This window comes from Megalops cyprinoides, chromosome 22, assembly GCF_013368585.1.
Source record: "Megalops cyprinoides isolate fMegCyp1 chromosome 22, fMegCyp1.pri, whole genome shotgun sequence".
NCBI classification, from domain to species: domain Eukaryota; kingdom Metazoa; phylum Chordata; class Actinopteri; order Elopiformes; family Megalopidae; genus Megalops; species Megalops cyprinoides.
In genome coordinates, this window is record NC_050604.1 from 15,834,757 (window position 1) to 15,851,714 (window position 16,958).

General features: G+C 52.3%; 1 protein-coding gene across 3 annotated transcripts in view; it reads left to right on the forward strand.

Annotated features, from left to right (window-relative positions):
• Positions 1–16,497, forward strand: part of LOC118769713 (F-box/WD repeat-containing protein 7-like) — an 89,309-nt gene extending 72,812 nt beyond the window's left edge. For all 3 annotated transcript variants that reach the window (XM_036516989.1, XM_036516991.1, XM_036516990.1), the window contains 8 exons: positions 1,446–1,580; positions 3,812–3,935; positions 4,704–4,840; positions 5,733–5,846; positions 12,802–12,983; positions 13,546–13,771; positions 14,371–14,581; positions 16,116–16,497. In XM_036516989.1, the coding sequence (XP_036372882.1) occupies positions 1,446–1,580; positions 3,812–3,935; positions 4,704–4,840; positions 5,733–5,846; positions 12,802–12,983; positions 13,546–13,771; positions 14,371–14,581; positions 16,116–16,384 (1,398 nt within the window). In that variant the 3' untranslated portion in view covers positions 16,385–16,497. The remainder of the gene's footprint in view (positions 1–1,445; positions 1,581–3,811; positions 3,936–4,703; positions 4,841–5,732; positions 5,847–12,801; positions 12,984–13,545; positions 13,772–14,370; positions 14,582–16,115) is intronic.
• Positions 16,498–16,958: the final 461 nt, after the last annotated feature.

Genomic DNA, 16,958 nt, shown 5'->3' on the forward strand with positions numbered 1-16,958 from the left:
CCTGCCTTTACCCACCTATATCACGTTTGTTTGTAGCGATGTATTAGCCAGCCAAATTGTGTATTTGCTTCCTAATTTATGAATTGAGAAGTCATTAAGGTCTTGCTTTTGCTATTCCTGGTACAGGCAGGGAACAATAAAAAAGGTCACGTCAGATCCGGCGTGCAGCCAGCGAACTCAGCCATTTGTTTTTCTTCCCTATCGATACGGGAACAAAAGTGTGCTGCCTAGCTCAGACTCGGCATTGAAAAGGGCTTCCTGGCTGTGGTATCTGCAATGGGACAGGCACGCCTACTTCCCCTGTGCTTGTCCAGGCTCTGGGTAAAGCCACTGCCGTGTCCAGAATCAGGCAGCAGGCGAATGAGTGAGCTCAGGTCAGTTAGCTGTGGAAGTGCCTCTGGCTCGCTTCAGGCACAGCTGACCCACAGAGCAGGCTGTGCAGCAGGGGGGAGCCAATGTCCAGCACTCGAGTGAGCACAGCGAGCATGTCAAACACGCTCCCTAAGGACAGCACACACGTGCATGCATTCATACACCTACGCACACACTGTGTAATACATCCCATGCACACACACATCCCGCACACACTCACACACACACACACACACACACACACACACACACACACACACACACACACACACACTCTCTCACTCACACGCATACACACACACACATCCCACACACTCGCACACTCTCACACACACTCACACTCACACTCGCATGCATATACACACACACACATCCCATATTCTCAGACACTCACACACACACTCACACACACACACATCCCACACACACACACACACACACACACACACACTCACACACACACACACACACACACACACACACACACACACACACACACACTCTCACTCACACGCATACACACACACACATCCCACACACTCGCACACTCTCACACACACTCACACTCACACTCGCATGCATATACACACACACACATCCCATATTCTCAGACACTCACACACACACTCACACACACACACATCCCACACACACACACACACACACACACACACACTCACACACACTCACACACAGACACTCACACACAGACACTCACACACACACACATACACAGACACAGACACACACACACACACAGACACACACACACAGACACTCACACACAGACACTCACACACAGACACTCACACACACACACAGACACTCACACACACACACAGACACAGACACAGACACACACACACAGACACACACACACAGACACTCACACACAGACACTCACACACAGACACTCACACACAGACACTCACACACAGACACTCACACACAGACACTCACACACAGACACTCACACACACACACAGACACTCACACACACACACACACACACACACACACACACACACACACTCACACACGTTTGTAAGCCGCTGCCGCTGTGTGTGTTGCAGAGCTGGAGCGGGCCGGAGAAGCTGCTGGCCCTGGACGAGCTCATCGACAGCTGCGAGCCCACGCAGGTCAAGCACATGATGCAGGTGATCGAGCCGCAGTTCCAGAGGGACTTCATCTCCCTGCTGCCCAAAGAGGTGAAGAAGACCGCCTGGCCACACCCCCCGTCCAAAACCCACCCCATCCCCTCCGGCCCATGCCGGCCAGCACAGAGGGGGACACCCAGACACCTAACATCCACATACACCCTATTATCCACATGCATTGCACCCTAATATCCCCATGCACTGCACCCTAATATCCCCATGCCCCTATTATCCCCATGCATTGCACCCTAATATCCCCATGCACTGCACCCTAATATCCCCATGCCCCTATTATCCCCATGCATTGCACCCTAATATCCCCATGCCCCTAATATCCCCATGCACTGCACCCTAATATCCCCATGCACTGCACCCTAATATCCCCATGCCCCTAATATCCCCATGCCCCTAATATCCCCATGCACTGCACCCTAATATCCCCATGCCCCTAATATCCCCATGCACTGCACCCTAATATCCCCATGCACTGCACCCTAATATCCCCATGCCCCTAATATCCCCATGCACTGCACCCTATTATCCCCATGCATTGCACCCTAATATCCCCATGCACTGCACCCTAATATCCCTAGGCCTTAATATCCCCATGCACTGCACCCTAATATCTCCATGCCCCTAATATCTCCATGCACTGCACCCTAATATCCCCATGCACTGCACCCTAATATCCCCATGCACTGCACCCTAATATCCCCATGCCCCTAATATCCCCATGCACTGCACCCTAATATCCCCATGCACTGCACCCTAATATCCACATGCACTGCACCCTAATATCCCCATGCACTGCACCCTAATATCCACATGCACTGCACCCTAATATCCCCATGCACTGCACCCTAATATCCCCATGCACTGCACCCTAATATCCACATGCACTGCACCCTAATATCCCCATGCACTGCACCCTAATATCCACATGCACTGCACCCTAATATCCCCATGCACTGCACCCTAATATCCACATGCACTGCACCCTAATATCCCCATGCACTGCACCCTAATATCCCCATGCACTGCACCCTAATATCCCCATGCACTGCACCCTAATATTCACATGCACTGCACCCTAATATCCCCATGCACTGCACCCTAATATCCCCATGCACTGCACCCTAATATCTCCATGCACTGCACCCTAATATCCCCATGCATTGCACCCTAATATCCACATGCACTGCACCCTAATATCCCCATGCACTGCACCCTAATATCCCCATGCACTGCACCCTAATATCTCCATGCACTGCACCCTAATATCCCCATGCATTGCACCCTAATATCCACATGCACTGCACCCTAATATCCCCATGCACTGCACCCTAATATCCCCATGCACTGCACACTAATATCTCCATGCACTGCACCCTAATATCTCCATGCACTGCACCCTAATATCCCCATGCACTGCACCCTAATATCCCCATGCACTGCACCCTAATATCCCCATGCACTGCACCCTAATATCTCCATGCACTGGGTGCAGTAATGGGGAATAAGAGCACCGCAGCTGATGATGATGGCAGGGGTAGGAGTGTTCTTCCTGCAGCCAGAGCTGTGCTGGGAGGCTGTAAACCCAGATGGAGGGCTGTCAGGCCCTGCTTATTGCATCGGCTGTAACCTGGCTGCTGTGAAGGATGGCCGTTCAGCCGCGGTATGGGGGGGGGGTAGTAAAGACTGCAGAGAGCGGGAGGGGGAGGGGGGAGGGCGGAGGGCTGCTCTCTCAGCACATGTTTACAGAGCGTTCCCTTTCTCCTGGACCGAGCCCTTCTCGGCCTGTCCCGTACACGCAGTATTGTAATCCAGCAGCCACAATGCTGCATGTACAGTACCAGCTAAAAGTTTGGACACACCCGATTGAGATAATGGGAAACATGCATTCAGAGACATTTTGATCTAAACACTTATGTTTAGCTTAAATGCTTGAATCTTGTTTGTTAGGCATCAACTGCACAATTTATTTTTAGCTATGTATGTATTCTAAAAACATTTAAATATTTTGGCTGCTTTGAAGAATGAAAAATAAGACATTTTTGATTTGATTTAACATGTTTTTGGTCACTGCATAATTCTATTTGTGTTATTTCATAGTTTTGATGTCTTTGCTGTTATTCTGAAATGTGGAAAAAGCTTAAGAAAGAAGGGAGCGTCCAAGCTTTTGATTGGTACTGTGCAGGTAACATGTTGTAAAGCAGCGTGTGAGGGTAGCGGGCCCGCCGTGACTGTGAGCTCACTCTCCGCCCCCCGTGTCTCTCTCTCAGCTGGCCCTCTACGTCCTCTCATTCCTGGAGCCCAAGGACCTGCTGCAGGCGGCGCAGACCTGCCGCTACTGGCGCATCCTGGCCGAGGACAACCTGCTGTGGAGGGAGAAGTGCAGGGAGGAGGGTGAGCGCCCCGCCCGACACGCGCCCGTTATACACTGCGCTCTGCTTTACCAAGGGGTCAGACTCGCAGCAACGCAGCAGCGCAGCATAGTGGTAAAGAACAGGCCCTGTGACCAAAAGGTTGTCAGTTAAGTTCCCCACTGGGGCACTGCTGCTGTACCTGTGGGCGAGGTACTTCACCCACAGTTGCCTCCATCTGTATAAACGTATTAATGTAAAAACTGTAACCTATGTAAGTCGCTCTGGATGAGAGCATCTGCTAAATGAGAATAATGTAACGGCAGTGTTTGTTGTTAGAACATACGGTTTTCGGCACAGCCGGTCCATCCACGGCTTCGGTGCACTAACTCTGCCATGTTACTATTGCTGCTGTGTGACACCAGTAAGTACAAGAGTGTAGTATTGCTCTGGGGATGCTACAGTAGCCCTTTCAGTCCAGTACGAGCTTGTTGATTTCCTTGTTGAGTGCCTGAAACAGAAATGCTAATAGCTCCCTCTTTGCACAGATTTTTTTCTGTGGTTCTTGGTACTATGCTTTGGGAAGAGCCAAGCGAGGGAACTCAAAGGCCCGGTTTAGATGGAGTCAAGCTCTCAGATCTCCCGCTCTTAATAGCGTTTCGCACAGTCAGTCTGCTCTCTGTGTCTGGGACTCTCCCCCCTGGCTGGCCTCCAACAGTCCAGGCCTGGGCTCAGTTTAGGGGGTGAAGATGCTGCCGGCCTGCTACCACAGCACGTCCGTGACCCCTGAGATGCCCCCCTCTCTCCCCAGGTATCGACGAGCCCCTGAACACCAAGAAGAGGAAGGTGATCAAGCCGGGCTTCACCCACAGCCCGTGGAAGAGCGCTTACATCAGACAGCACCGCATAGACACCAACTGGAGACGAGGAGACCTCAAATCGCCCAAGGTAATCCTTTTTGATTTTTTCACTTTTTTTTTCTTTTTCCTGCAGAATGCCTAAATTATCTCTCTCAGTGCCCAGAGAACCCCAGACTGCGGGGATTTAAAGATTGCCGAGCCAGATTCTAAAACCCTGTCAAGGTAAATTATCCACCTAAGAGGCTCTTTGATTGAAAGAACTGGGCGAAAATGTTCTCTACACGCTGATCCCAGATCTGGCAGAGAGAGGGGAGTGGCTGAGATGCGCAGGTGAATTTCTCTGGCTCGTCTCCCCTCCTTTAATTCAGCTGTGTGGGGGGAAAAAAACCCTCTCTGGCCCTCGCATCTCCCTTGCCCGAGTCTCATTTTCCTAAATGCCGAAATTGCACCAGACCAATAACCTGGCGCTCTCCTGGGCCCGTTGCAGAGGGCTCCAATTATTTTAATATGCCTGCTGGCTGTCCGACTGTCAGTGATGTAACCGCAGTCGCTGGGTTCCTCCCGAGCGCTGTGTCTTTGGGCAGTGTTCCGTTCCTAAACTGCTGTGTCATTTACTACATCAGCAGTTTCATCAGCCCGTATCCGGGATGCTGATTTCCATTTCGGTTCGATTTAAAGGAGCCTGCCTGCATCAGTGTGACGTTTCCCTCCCCGGCCTTTTTAGCCTCCTGCCTTTTGTCAATAGGGAAACGTTGTTTTAATGTTAAGCAGGCGTCAGTGTGACGTTCCCTCCCTGCCTGTTTAGCCTCCTGACTTCTGTGAATAGAGAAATGCTATTTTAATGCTCCCCAGTAATTACTGTGATATTCACTCCCTGTGCTTTGTTTTCAGTCTCCTACCATTTGTGAATATAGAAACATTATTATAATGTTACCCAGGCATTCCACCTGACTTTTTTTCCTCCTCTCTGTCACCTTCAGGTGCTTAAAGGTCACGACGACCATGTCATCACCTGCCTTCAGTTCTGCGGCAACCGTATCGTCAGCGGCTCAGACGACAACACGCTCAAAGTCTGGTCGGCGGTGACGGGGAAGGTAAGCGGTTCATGTCTGTCGTTTCCGAGCGTCTGTCTGCTTCCCCCCGGCAACCCGGATCCCTCACCGCTGGCGGGACATGAATCCACCCGCATGTTTGTTCCAGGAAACCCGCAGACACCGTAATAGAGAATAATCGCAGTCACAAGGCCCGTCCGAGTTGCTTTGGTTATGCGGCTTGCATCTGTCAGCCTCTTCGATTGGTTTCATCAGAGCGAGAGGTGGGGAATTCGTCAGTATTGAGCAGCCCTGAAGCGGCGCAGGGGCCTCTCGCCACGGTCCCCCCGCACACACCCGGCCCTCCCGGCTCTGACAGACCGCTCTGTCCACAGAGGCCACATTCGGCGCGTCCCGGTGATGACTTCATTAGAGCCGCGGTGACGGCTGACAGCGGAGGCATTTCTCAGCTTTGCTTCCCATTGATTTTTAAAGGAGGTCTGCAGGCTGGAAGGATAACTAGAGAAACCGAGCTGGCACTCTAATATACACCCACACATGCACACATACACACACACATCCGCACACACACACGCACACATCCGCACACATACACACACACATCCGCACACATACACACACACATACACACACATACACACACACACATGCACACATACACACACACATACACACACATACACACACACATCCGCACACATACACACACACATCCGCACACATACACACACACATCCGCACACATACACACACACATCTGCACACACACACACACACGCACGCACACATACACACACACATCTGCACACATACACACACACATCCGCACACACACACGCACACATACACACACACATCCGCACACATACACACACACATCTGCACACACACACACACACACGCACGCACGCACACATACACACACACGCACACATACATATGCATACACACACACACACACACACACACACCCCCTTATTGTGTATGCATGGCTTTAAGGCTAAAGCAGTTGTTGAGCATCTGTAGGCCTGTTCTTCCGCCTGTCCTTCTGTGCTCCAGGCTGTGTTGGGGGGGGGGGGGGGGGTTTTATAAGTATTCATGAGTGGAGCCGATGCTGTGACATGAACCTTGTGGTTCTGTTTTATGGGGCCTCTTAAAAGTGGCCTTCTGAGGGAGCCTGCTTCAGGCTGTAAATCACCCAGTCCCCCGTGCCCTGCTCCTGGACTCCATTCTCCCACATCCAATCAAAGGGCTTATGTGTTTAAGGGAGAGAATACAGGGGACTATCATCTCTGTAACCACATGACAGTGAGCTGTAATTACAGTTAGTGCTGAGGATGTGTGGTAGGATGAGGTATGAAGGTGTTAAGAGGTGTCAGGTAAAAGGGAAGGGAAGGGGAGGATTGTTCGTGGCGGTTTGCAGTTGTTGAAATGGCTGACAGCTGATTTAGATGATGGATGTGGCTGAAGGAGTGACGAGGAGCGAAGCAGACAGGCAGCAGATGTTCACCCTCAGATTGAGGTCATATCCCTCAGTCTGGCCCTGGGGCCTGCGCTGATCTCCGCGGGACACACCTGTGTTTGAGCTATTCTGGAACGTTCCCCCCTGGCAGGTGTCACTGGCTCCTCAACACAGTGCACCAGAGGGAGTTCCACCAGCAGAAGAAACGGTCAGTGGCGGTGATGTGATCATCTGGTTTGGAACAGCTGGCCTCACCAACGCTACGAAGGAGGGGATCATGGGATCGTGTAATGAGGGACGCCCCCGAGGGATCACTTATCACCCCTGCTGGACCAGCACTTTCGGAAAAAAAAAAAAAATCTTTACAAGTCCTTCATCCTGGACACTTTTACAGCTGTGATTTATACTCCAGTGAGTGCAGGTCTGTGCTGCAACCATCAATCATCCTATCAGTGAGCTGACTGACCCTGTGGGCGGGATTTGTGGAGCCCCGCCCAGGGTGTGCCCTGGTGCAGACACGCGCTGGTCTCTTTGGTGTTACTCCCTGTAGTCTGGCTACCCTGCACCCTCTGCTCTGTGCTTCTGTGACGCTCTGAAGTCCCAGCGTGACTTCCGTAAGCCCTCCGCTCTCCAAAGAGCTGAGGGAATCCATTTTCCCCAGATCGCTCTGGCTGCTGCTGCGGCTCGAGTGAGCGAGAGCGAGAGCGTAAGGAGGTGGGCCGCAGACTCAAGGCCTTTTATTCGCGGTTACAGATGCGGTTCGGTATGAATGCTGACATTATCGACGGTTTCTCCGGTGAAATAAATAGCTCCAGTCAGAGGCCGATCCCTCTTCTGTAGATGCGTTTCATCTTTTTAATCGCCGTGGGCGTCATTTACACCCAAGGCCTCTCTTTGCTCCGACGGTCTCCGTGTTGCGTATGGGGGTGTTTGTGCGAAAGATCACGTGACGCTCCGAACGTCTCAGGAGGAATTGTTGGGATTCCTGAGCTCTGTCATTTGCTCAGGTTGTATGCGTTTCTGAGTGCAGTCTTCTTCCTGTGCAGGTTACAGTACATCCAAGCACTGCGGTGATGAATTAGAATGAGATTATAGATTATTAGTCAAGCCCGGCCCGTGCTCGTTCCCCTCCGCATGTTCCCCTCAGATCCGCAACGCTCCTGTCCTTCCGGTAGAGGTTGAAGTGTGAATTTATAATTCCTCCATCTGTTCGCGTCAGCGGGATTCCCGAGCAGGCGGGGAGGGGGAGAGAGAGCGGGGCGGAGCGGTCACCGCCGCGCGTTTCCGAGCCGCTTTTTCCCCTCTCCTTAAACGCGGTGGCGGTCGCCGCGGCGGGGTCCTGGGACGCGCCGCTGCGTTGGATATGAGCGCCGGGGCGGGGCCCCGTGTCTCTCTCGCGCGGAGCTCTCGCCGGCGCGGAGATTGGATGCTATTTTTACACGGGCGCCCGCAACTCGGGCCCTAATGGAGGGATGAGAGGGGGAGTACATTACTCTCCAACACCGGGCCCTGCTGCACACGTGTGGAGAACAGGGCCACTGTTTCTGTGCGAGGCGGATTAGAGAGGAACGGGCTTCCATTAACATGCAGAGGAGCAAAAATGAACCTGCACTCTGGCCCGGTGTTAGGGCCTGGATGATTGTGGCTTTTATGTGTGGAGTGTGTGTGTGTGTGTGTGTGTGTGTGTGTGTGTTTTTTTGGTTTGGTTCCTTCTGCACAAAGCCCTGGCTGTCATCTCTATTGTGCTTTTCCCCCGCGTCTGCCTCGTGCAGGTTCTTTAATGAATACGGCCCTGTTGCACCAGTGGAGGGCTTGTCTGGGCCTGCTCTCCCCCCCTCTGAGAGAGAGAGAGAGAGCTGTCCTTCCAGCGCATCACTCCTCTGCTGTCTGTAATGACCCCTCCATTTAAAAGGGAGCGCGCCCAACAACAGGCCATCAGAATCCTTCAAAGTCGCTGCTCTTCCTCTGCGGGAAAATACCGCCGCTCCGGCGCGGCTATTTCGAAACGGATTTGTTTTTCGCCTCAGAAATCTGCATCGCCCCGGAGGGTAATTCTTCAAGCGTGACGTGCGGCCCGGCAGTTGGAATTCACCTCACAGGCGTTTAGGCTGCTATGCAAGGAATGGTTAGGGGGTTCAGGAGCGACCAGGGGCTCACGCTGCCACTCCGAGCTGGTTAGATTGACAGGCGAGAGCCACGCCCGTTTCACCCCATCAAACCGCCGGTGAAAGAAACCTAGCCGCGGCGCACGTTTGCTAGGGTGGGGCGGGGCCGGTCGAGTCTCTCTCCCATTTCTCTCGTGGCCGTGCTCCGCTCCGAGGTGTTGGAAAACAAGCTCTGCGAGTTATTTTGGTTGAGGTTGGGAAGCCGCCACCTCCCTCCCTGCGATTCCTGGCTGCGGCCAGGTCTGAGAAATGCTGCCCACAGCAGAAAGAGGCCCAAGGCATCCCTCGTGAGTGCATACGTCTGCTGGAGCGGGGGCATTGCCGCGGCCCCGCTGGGAGTCCTGTGGGCTTGGCTCACTGGCAAAATTCAGCTGAATTTGTACAGCTGTCCTCTCCCTCCACAACAGACACAACAGAAGTAATATTATTTACCCTGCTCTATACTATGTGTTCTCCACAACCCCATTACCTTCCCCTGAATTCAGCGGTGCCGCAGCGCATGTAGGGAGTGATGTTTTATTTGGCAGGGGCAGCCCGGGTCTCCCGAACGCCGACGGCTGGAGCGCAATAAATGATTTAACAAATAGAGATCATTAAGTGTGCTGGACTGTGGCGGTCCCAGCTGGGTGGAGCCTGACTCGGGGGGGGTGCTGGAGATAGAGAGGCGCGGGGGGGGTGTGGGAGCGAGGGAGCAGGAGAGGTGCGCGGCCGCCGCCGCCGCAGACAGCCTGCTCTCGTGAGATAGCTGCGCCAGGCTGCAGCAGCCAAACACGCCAGTGGACAGATTGGGCCGCTCAGCCAGGCGGGAGCGTCCATTTGAGCGAGTAAAGTCAGTGATTGTGTGGGCTTTCAGCACACAGGAATGCACCTCTAATACTGTGCAGTAATTTCTGTCATAGTTACAGAAGCTTGCTTTTTTGTGTCCTTGTCTCCATTAGTCAGTGATGCATTATAAGGTTCCTTAGAGTAGGATACTTAAAACAGTGATGTTCTTTAAGGATATTTAGAGTAAAAGACTTATAACAGCGGCGTTTTGAAAGGATGTTTAGAATAGCATACTTTCAACAGTGATAGTCTAAGGGTATTTAGAACAGAATACATAAAACAGTGATGTTTTGTAAGGATACTTAGAACAGGATACTTAGAACAGGATACTTAGAACAGTGACACTCTGTAAGGATATTTAAAATAAAATACATAAAATGGTGATGTTTCATAAGGATATTTAGAAAAAGGATACTTAAAACAGTGGTGTTGTGTAACGCCTATGTGTTGCACGCCTGTGAGGGTGCCTTTGCTGCATTCGGTTTTTCGTTCTTCATTCTTGGAAAAACAGAAAAATGAAGAAAACCGCATGCTGAGGGAGCGCTGGATCGGTCCCACCTCTCAATCTTCAGAGAGCAGCAGCGGCCCCTAAACAAGGTGCTAATCCGCCCTGCTCCCGACTGCCAGGGCCTGCTCTTTTATACTCATTCCACAGGCAGATAACCAGACACCTAAGCCCCTTCATTTCAAAGGGCTTGGCGGGGTCCTCGCTCTCCCGCTGTAATCACCCCGAGGACAAGAGAATAGACCTGAAACACTCAAACACTTTCAGCGGCTACAAGAAGGCCTTAATCCGCTAACTTGCTGTGACTTGTGTACGGAGCATATTCGCAATACAAAAGGAAAAAAAAAAAATCTGAACAGCTGTGTTCGGTGTGTATCGCGGCTAATGGCGGCTTAGCTGTGTGTGGAGTGGAGCGCGTGCGTGCGGCTGTTGAGCGGGTCGCTCGTGTGTGTCAGTAATGAGCTGTATGAAGAACTCGGAAGCCGCAGTCTGATAGAAGGCAAAGCTGGGGCCTGACTGATTGGCAGTGCAGTGGGTGGTGCTTATAGCACTCCCAAAATGCGTTTCCGAACTGTTACTTTTACTGCCACGCTATCACGTTTTTGGTGCAGTTTGCTCAGATCTCAGCCCCCCCCCGGGTATGACTGCTGTCAGAAAACGGACCTGCAGAGAGGTGGGGGCCGTAAACAAAATGACCCTTAACCCCAGGTAGAGGGTCAGGCACAGGGCAGCGGAACACTCCTAACGATGCAGGGTTAACGAGGAGTGGGTGTTTATCACAGTGAGAGGAAATAGGTACCCAATTACATCTAAACCCTCAGCAACGCAGTCTCGGTGCAGAGTAATAGTGGCGTAGCAGGCACAAGGTCGTGGCCTTCTCTCCGTATGACAGCCCGATTGGATCGCACACCGCTGATGGGCTGGAGGGACGATGCTCTTGGAAGCAGTGGATTAATTAAATCAAGCCTGTGTAGTCGATGCTTAAATTGAATACATACTAAAGATTTCCATTATCACTTTGATCAATACCTAATTTAGCATCTCAAATTAGAGAGAGCTGGTTCTTTGTTATCAAGAGTGGCCACTCTCTCTGGAAATGGATGTAGAAAGTCCAGATAAGTATAAGCAGCTGTGCGTACTCAGGAAGGGTCAGAGCAATATGTGTATGCCTCAGATAGCATTTATACAGATTTAGCAGAAGGTTTACAGCCATTACGGTTCTTATCGAGATGTGCGAGGTCACAACCTCTTTTCTTCTGTCCATGAAAGGGAAATGTTATTTACAGTGGTATGTCATCATTGATGCCCTTCACGGTTGTGTGGGAAGGGATTGTACTTACAGAGGGTTAGCTCTGCCTCGGAGTGCGCTGCTGCCTACCTGATCCCACTGATGCAGTCTTTTTTGAGCATCGTTTCCCACCTTTTTACCCATAACTTCTTTGGAATTACCAGTCGTACATTAGGCTCATTGTACTGCAACATCCTCTGGACTCAGGCAGGAGCAGTGGGGCGTAGCAAATGCGATCCTCGGATTCGCGTGCAAGCCTACCGTGATAGGTTTTCACACTGCCAGTCCAGCGGTGCACCTGGAGAGCAGTGGAGAAGGAAGGGCAGGCGCATCTCGCTGACGTTACCTGAGTGACTCACAGGCACCTGGAGAGTCGCAGGGTGCTGAGAGGTGTGTGAAAAGGGAAGTGTCTCTGAGTGTTTAAACCCACCCTGTCCCAGCGGAACAAGGCCAGTCTTTACCACTGCAGACTCCTGTGATTGTCAGTGAATGACAGAGCTCAGACTCAAACACGCATCTGAGCTGTAGGACATAGCAGAATGAGCCACTCGAGAGCCCCCTCAGTAATGCTGTCTTAATCCAGCTCTAAGTAACACTTTGTTACAAACAAACCTGTGTCATTCATTTTGTTGTCCATTGTGTTTACATACTGTCAGTCACTTCTGTGTGTTGCTTGTGTCAAACTGTCCTGTGAAAGGAGGTGGGCTCAGTGGAAACGGATCGCCCCATGGGTTGTGTTTCTCGCCCCGCAGTGCTTGAGGACGCTGGTGGGGCACACGGGCGGCGTGTGGTCGTCCCAGATGAGGGACAACATCATCATCAGCGGCTCCACGGACCGGACGCTCAAAGTGTGGAACGCCGAGACGGGCGAGTGCATCCACACGCTGTACGGCCATACCTCAACCGTGCGCTGCATGCACCTCCACGAGAAAAGGTAACGCCTCCCACCCCCGCCGCGCCGGAAAGGCACAGCGAGAAGGCGTGTGCTGAAGTGCCAGTCCTGCAGGGAGTCGCTGCCTGTATATCAGCCTGAGCGGAGCCATGTTCAGACGCAAGCGCTGTGTCTGTGCCCCGGGACATTCCGCTTTTCCGTAATATGCGAGTACTCGGAGAGCACTCGGGGATGAATGAAAGTAAAGCAATATCCCTGTTTGTATCGCCACACATTAAGAGCGACTCCTTTATTTAATCTGCCTGCGTAGGTTCGGCATTGGAAACATTTCGCTGCAGGGTTTAAGAGTAGGAGGGCTATTGATGCACGCTATCAGAGTTTTATTATATTCTGGTGAGAGTGCAGATGACACTTGAGTTGCTGTAGTTTTCTTTCGGTCAAAGTGAACAGCAGTCAGTGTTTGCTCATTTTATACTGGAGCGCTGTAGTCCCTGAATACAGAAAGAGAGAGCCTAATCCTCACTTGTAAGTCGCTTCAGAAAAAAGCACCTGCCAAATGAATAAATGTAAATGAACGCCGTGTGTCCGTCCCTCTGTTCGGCAGGGTGGTGAGCGGGTCTCGGGACGCCACGCTGCGGGTGTGGGACATCGAGACGGGCCAGTGCTTGCACGTGCTCATGGGCCACGTGGCGGCGGTGCGCTGCGTGCAGTACGACGGCAGGCGGGTGGTGAGCGGCGCCTACGACTTCATGGTCAAAGTGTGGGACCCCGAGACGGAGACCTGCCTGCACACGCTACAGGGCCACACCAACAGGGTCTACTCTCTACAGGTGAGCACGGCCAAAATCACGCCCAAATCACAGCCGTTCCTACAGCCTTTTTCGGGAACCTAATTAGGGGAAAGCAAAAGCAGTGACTTCAACTACAAGCAACAAACTGTTCCTACTACCTCATAAAATGGAGAAATGTCCTGTAATGAATGTAAGGATGTGACATGTTCTGAAATGATATTCAGTGTAAGGAATATCACCTTACACCACCACAATATTGTTATCGGTATGAAAGCAGCAGCTGTATCTCATATAGCACATAAGCAGCAGCAGCAGCAGTAATATCTCACTCTGTGTGAGAGCAGCAGTAGTGTCTCACTCCATGTAAAAGCATCAGCGACGTCTCGCTCATCATCCGAACAGGAGTGCTACCGCTGTACTCATTCAGGTGTGATGTGTTAAAATGTAATATATTTGCACGTGTGTCTCGCGTTCCTCAGCCTTCCTCATGTTGCAGTCATTTCATCTGTGCCCTCTAGCGCATTTTTTTTATTTCATCTTGATGTCAGTGAAGGCTGTATGAGACTGTTGCATTGTGGTCGCAGTATCTTGCGGTTGTGAGCTGTCTTTGTGATCGGCCCTGTCCCTCGCCCCTGCAGTTTGACGGTGTCCACGTGGTCAGTGGCTCCCTGGACACGTCGATCCGCGTGTGGGACGTGGAGACGGGCAACTGCATCCACACGCTGACGGGCCACCAGTCCCTGACCAGCGGCATGGAGCTCAAAGACAACATCTTGGTATCGGGCAACGCCGACTCCACCGTCAAGATCTGGGACATCAAGACCGGACAGTGCCTGCAGACGCTGCAAGGTGAGCCCCGTCCCCGGTCACCAGAGTCCCCAGGGAAGACAGGGTAGATAACAGGCACCAACAGCAGCTACACGCACTTATTCAGACAGTCATTTGCTTGGCTGTCTGTAGAAGGAGAAAAAAGGGACACTTTTGTCAAGCTCTTGGTAGGAGATGATTTGGCCAGGCTGTAATAGTGCCGTCAGCCTCTGTTTCCTGTTATTATGGACGTCCAGCCTGTCGTGTGCATGACACTATTGTCTGTATTGTAACCCCTGCCTGTGCAGTCAGTACATACACTATGGAACAAAGACCCCCCCCCCCCACCCAATGTGCAGGCTGGGCAGAGAAAGGCAGAGCTTTTATGCTGGGAGGCATAACCTGGGGAAGCAAGAAGGGGGGCGGGTCCAGCTGGGATTTTGTAGGTCAGCTGGGTAATTGGGTCAGTAAGCTCTACTGTGCATTGTAGTATGTAGAGCGAACAGTGGCAGCCACTCTGAAGCGAGGTACCGAAACGGAGCAGGGAGTGCCGTGCGGAGAGGGTGTGATCCGGCACAGGGCTGGAGAATGCGGGCCACGGGCGGGAGACGGCGAGAGGCCGGGCTGTCAAGTGGCTAATGCTCCGCATTAGAGGGAGCGCAGATTAAAGCTGGGGAGATGTGAGGGAGAGGAGCGCCTCACGCCCCCGTCACTCAACGCCGCTCCAGCCATTGATCCCCGATTAATGAACCCCGCTTTGAAATGCAGATTTCAGCTTTGTTTCAGATCGGCTCGCTCATGAGATTATGCTCTGTGTGTGTGTGTGTGTGTGTGTGTGTGTGTGTGTGTGTGTGTGTGTGTGTGTGTGTACTGGTATGAGCCCATGCTTCAGGTTTTCTGTACCTCACTGCAATCCAGGATGCTAAGGATTGCTTTGGATTGCCTATAGTTAGGACCTAATCCTATCAAAAAACTAATCCTAATATCACGGGAGAGACCTTGGGGCCAGAGGGTAACTACAGCGGGTCAGCTTGTTGTAAGCTTATTCAGCGCCAGGTACTCTCTCATTGTAAGAACTTAATTATACAAAAACCCCACTGATATCGTGAATGTATGCAGACATTTGGACAGGGCTGTAGGTGATGACTTACAGCACACACACACACACACACACACACACACACACACACACACACACACACTCTCACTCTCAGTGCCAGATGCCGACAGCAGAGTCTTCTGGCAGGCTCAGATCTCCCCAGCAGCAGCTGTACTGACAGCGCCAGGCCCTCAGGTTTCAGCTCTTATTCAAGCGTTTCCAGCGCAGTCTGCCCAGTAACGGGTCGTTTCCCATTGCCCCTGCGGCTCCCTCAATAACACTTTGCCTTTCATTATTTACACTAATGACGGCTCTATGCCCATCCCTGGCACCCTTCAGGAGAGTCGAAAACGCTGACATCGCCGGGCGAGTGTGCACCTCCTCGGCTCCTCCCCCTTCACCTCCCAGCCCATGGAAGGCTCATCGACTGATGTCATCATCCATCATCACCGTCTCTCCCTCTCTCTGCCTCCGCAGGTCCCCACAAGCACCAGAGCGCCGTGACCTGCCTGCAGTTCAACAAGAACTTTGTGATCACCAGCTCGGACGACGGCACCGTCAAGCTGTGGGACCTGAAGACGGGAGAGTTCATCCGCAACCTGGTGACTCTGGAGAGCGGGGGCAGCGGCGGCGTGGTGTGGCGCATCCGCGCCTCCAACACCAAGCTGGTGTGCGCCGTGGGCAGCCGCAACGGCACCGAGGAGACCAAGCTGCTGGTGCTGGACTTCGACGTGGACATGAAGTGAGGGGGAGGCGGGTGGGTGGTGGAGGAGAGGGGGAGGGAGAGCGTCACGGACACCTCACAGCCCCTCCTCCCTCCCCTGCCCGCTGTCACCACCCCGTGCCACGGGCGCCACCGTTCGACCCCCCACCCCGGGCCCCTCGGGGGCGGGACGGGGGCGGGGCGGGCGGAGGCGGGGCGGGGCTCCCTCGCACGCCGCGGCGGTCCTCTCGCAAAGGGAGGAGGGAGAGACAGAGAGAGGGAGGGAGGACGAGAACTGACAAAAGAGAGAACTCTCCAGAGACTTCCTGCTGTGATTCGGGCAGCTTCACTCAGAGACTTGTCCTCTCAAGCCTGACACGACCGTTTAGATGTATAAAAATATATATATTTTTCCCCACATCAACAGCCAAACGATTTACGGAATCGCTGATGTAAACATAAGCCGCGAAGGAAGGAAACAGGAGGGTTGTCATGTATGAAATAGTAAATAGTGTATAAAAAATATTAAAAACAAATAAAAAATTACAGTAAAGAGCTTCTTATTGCGGGAAAGTACAACAGGTTAAAATTTTAAAATTTCTCCAAGAACTGATTGA